The following is a 3,264-nucleotide window of genomic DNA, read 5'->3' on the forward strand; positions in this document are numbered from 1 at the left end:
CCGGGAACCCCCTCCCCCCCATTGGCCCCCCATTTCCCCCCTCGAAATTGGGAAAGGCCCGTACAAGGCCCAGGGCCTTTTCGGGCGGACACGGTGTTTTTTCTTCTCCCTGCAGATTCCAACCAGAGGGGCGGCCCCCCCCCCCCCCCCCCCGCAGGTTGGCCGGGCTGGGCATGGGGTACAGCTCGGCCAGGTCGCGGGGGATGCTCCTGCAGATTCCCCGCGCGAGGGGCTCGCGTCGCGCGTGTGCCTCCGGAACTCGTCCGCCGTCGCGAATTGCAGGACGACCGTGTTCGGTGCGCTGTGCCGACGAGGGCGGGGAGACTCACCTTGACGGAGTGGCTGGGTGGTCTCCGGCATGGGGGCGCCCGACCACCCGGCTCGCCGAAATTTGGGACCCTACGGAGAGCGTTTCGTGGCTGTTGCATGTTTGTGGCTGTTGCTGTTGTGATAATGTATGGTTTTCGATGCATGGTGGTCAACGGCGGATTGTGTGCCGATGGCAGTAGGATGTTATGGAGATGGCAGTCTACTAAATCGTTTGAGGGTTGAGGGTTGAGGGTTGTCAAGACTATTACTCCTGTTCTAGAATATAACACTTGATCCTGCACAAATAATGGCCTGTTCAGTGCTCGCCTTAGAGACGCACGCCTGAGTGTTGTGCGTGTTTCGTGGTTCGCTCTTTGTCTTTAGGAATACTATGAATGGCCCTGTTCAGCACGACTTGCTCGATGTGACGGGCCGAAAGACGTACTTTGAAGCCAACAGACAACGGCTATGACTCCAGGCACGAATACAACTCAACCAATGCTACTGTCATAACCGAAGTGTGTCACAACTGCAGCCTTCAGCTTCGCCTCAAAGTCAATAGTAATGCTACTTCTCGCGTTGTCGCTGGACGGTTGAAATGCAGACTGTGAAATCTTTCAAGCAAACCCATCTACATCCGTGCCATCTTCTCCCGCATGAACTGTCATTGTCGTGACCATGTTTATCGTGTCGTCCTAGGCCAGCCGGCTAACCAGTTGAATACTTCCCTCCCATCCTCTCTAGATCCGCCTCCCCTAGCACCGGGCCTCTCGTGCGCCCTGCCCCCGTCCCCTGCATGTCGGGCGCCACAACTGCCGGACCTCTGCCACCATTACCGCCCCAGCTCCCCCAGCTGTCCCTCGATTCCCGCTCGTACCTCTCCGTCAGCTCGCAGAGCTCCCGGGACTCTGGCCGCAGCGTCACGCCCTGTGCATGGCTGTGCGACACCACACCGACAGCGACGCCGACATCGCCGTGCACGTGGTTCATCGACGGCGTCGGCCAGCTTGCCGAAGAAGGACTGACAGGCGGTGCCGGCGGAAGCGAGCGATTCGGCGGGGGGCCCGGACGCGGAGTCTGCCCACCGCAGCCGAGGCCGGGACTGACAAGATCGGGGATCTCGAGCGGGAATTCGTGGGGCCGCGGCGGACGTGAGGGCGACGAGGCTGTGGCTGTAGAGTATGCCGAGACGCCGACGGTGTGGGTGCTGCCAGAGCTGCGGAAGGAGAGCGTCTCGGTGGGCGTGGTGCCAGAGGAACGCCCTTCCGTTTGGACGGTGTGTTCATGCCGCGGCACGAGTTTGCTCGTGGCTGGCGAGCGCAATGGAGAAGGGGGGAAGCTGCTGTACGTTGGAGGTGGAGCTCGAGGTGACCCTGGCATGTGGCCCAAGTGATCGCTGGAGGCCGGGTCTGGAGTCAAGATGGTCGGGAGCAGCCTTCGGTCCCGAAGTCGAAGTGGTGGCAGCGACGTCCTGGATCGGGCTTCGGCAGACATTGTAGGTGAGATGAGAGGGGTGGGCGAGTCGGCGGGTTTGACGGAATCGGCATATCGAAGACTCGGGGGGTAACCCTGATCGCGTTGGCGTCGGCGACGGAGGTAGCAGAGGATGGATACGAGGAACACAATCAGGAAAAGCACGCAACAGACGGCAATGGCGGCTCTGGAACCCGCGGACAATGGACCAGGTCCCTCATTGGAATTCGACGAAGTGTCCGGTTGGGCAAGTATCACTGCGTCTGAAGCAGCTGTGGTTGTAGAGGTCGTCGTTAGAGAGGGCTGCGGCTTCGTCTCGGTGGTGATGACGGTGATGGAAACCCCGTCTACCGCAGATCCCGGTAGGACATCGCCGAATTTGGCATTGGCCCTCTGACACGGCAACCCGTCTTCACCTTGGGCTACCGAGTCTAGAGGACACAAGTACCCTCCGGGAGGAGGTCCTGGGTCATGGAGAGGAGGAAGTCCGCGACTGTCAACTTGTTGTCAGCGCCATGTGCCCCGGTTGTCTGGTGAAAAAAAACATACTTTTGACAGTGAAGCATGATACTGTTGACGTTGGCTGGGAGGCATGTCAGAATGGGAGTCGTAGCACATGGTCCAGAGTAAGGCAGGACTCCCCGAGGACTGACTCACGATCTTGACGAGGGTTTTCTCTCGTCTGAACGCCGCAGAGCAACGAGTCGCAGCAGTAAAGCTCCCATAGCGGAGAATCGTCCCTCTTGTCTTTTGCAGCGAACAAGGTTTCGCAGGCTTCCGAAGGAATCGTCTCAGCATTATCGTAAAAACGCGCCCAGTTGAAGCTTGCCCAGTCGTAAGTCGTCAGGGTCCTTTCGAAGAATTGTCTCTGGCATCTCATAATGCATTCGTGCGCTGCAGGAACATCAGCCGCGATGCTACCCCAAGCTCTGTCAGTCGAGCCGTCGCATGCCTCTTCCCTCTCGAACCTTCCATCTCCTTTCAATGTCATGGTGGCCGAGGGCTATCGAATCGTGATGTCGTGATCAAACGAGAGCGTGCTCGTCGGCGACATGGAGCATAGACATGAGAAGCTTGTGGTTGGTTGTGAGCCTCGCTTATTGTCAAAGATCAAAAGACCTGGACGACCACGAGCTGGTGCACACTCTCAAGTCTGGTGGAAGGCGAGGGGCCCTTGATCAGAGGGAGGGGATGTTCCATGCATTTGTAAAGAGAAGGACACGACAGGAACAGGGACGGATCTCGCAGGTGTCGGAAACCAACCGGCCTCATCAGGTTATGCTGCAGAACATGACGCCGGACGTTCGTATTGTTGCTGGGCAAGGCAGTAGTAGCATAAGCAGCCAGTGCGCTTCCATGAGCAGCGTCGTCAACGGGGCGAGGCGAGGCTCAGGCGACACGCCAGCCAGACATGCTGGGATGTGATCAGTCACACACACAGAGTGCGCCTACCCGTGCCCGGACGATAACAGTCTCGGTGGG

The 3,264-nt window shown here is 58.9% G+C and overlaps 1 protein-coding gene across 1 annotated transcript; it reads right to left on the bottom strand.

The window, feature by feature from the left end:
• Window positions 1-1,017: 1,017 nt before the first annotated feature.
• VDBG_01519 (predicted protein) lies at window positions 1,018-2,773 on the bottom strand (the record flags this gene model as incomplete). The annotated part of the gene is made up of 3 exons (XM_003007285.1): window positions 1,018-2,275; window positions 2,332-2,365; window positions 2,440-2,773. 3 exons carry the CDS (start codon window positions 2,771-2,773, stop codon window positions 1,018-1,020), a joined length of 1,626 nt encoding a protein of 541 aa, XP_003007331.1.
• Window positions 2,774-3,264: the final 491 nt, after the last annotated feature.

The sequence above is a fragment of the Verticillium alfalfae genome, genomic scaffold (genome assembly GCF_000150825.1).
Source record: "Verticillium alfalfae VaMs.102 supercont1.2 genomic scaffold, whole genome shotgun sequence".
NCBI classification, from domain to species: Eukaryota; Fungi; Ascomycota; class Sordariomycetes; order Glomerellales; family Plectosphaerellaceae; genus Verticillium; species Verticillium alfalfae.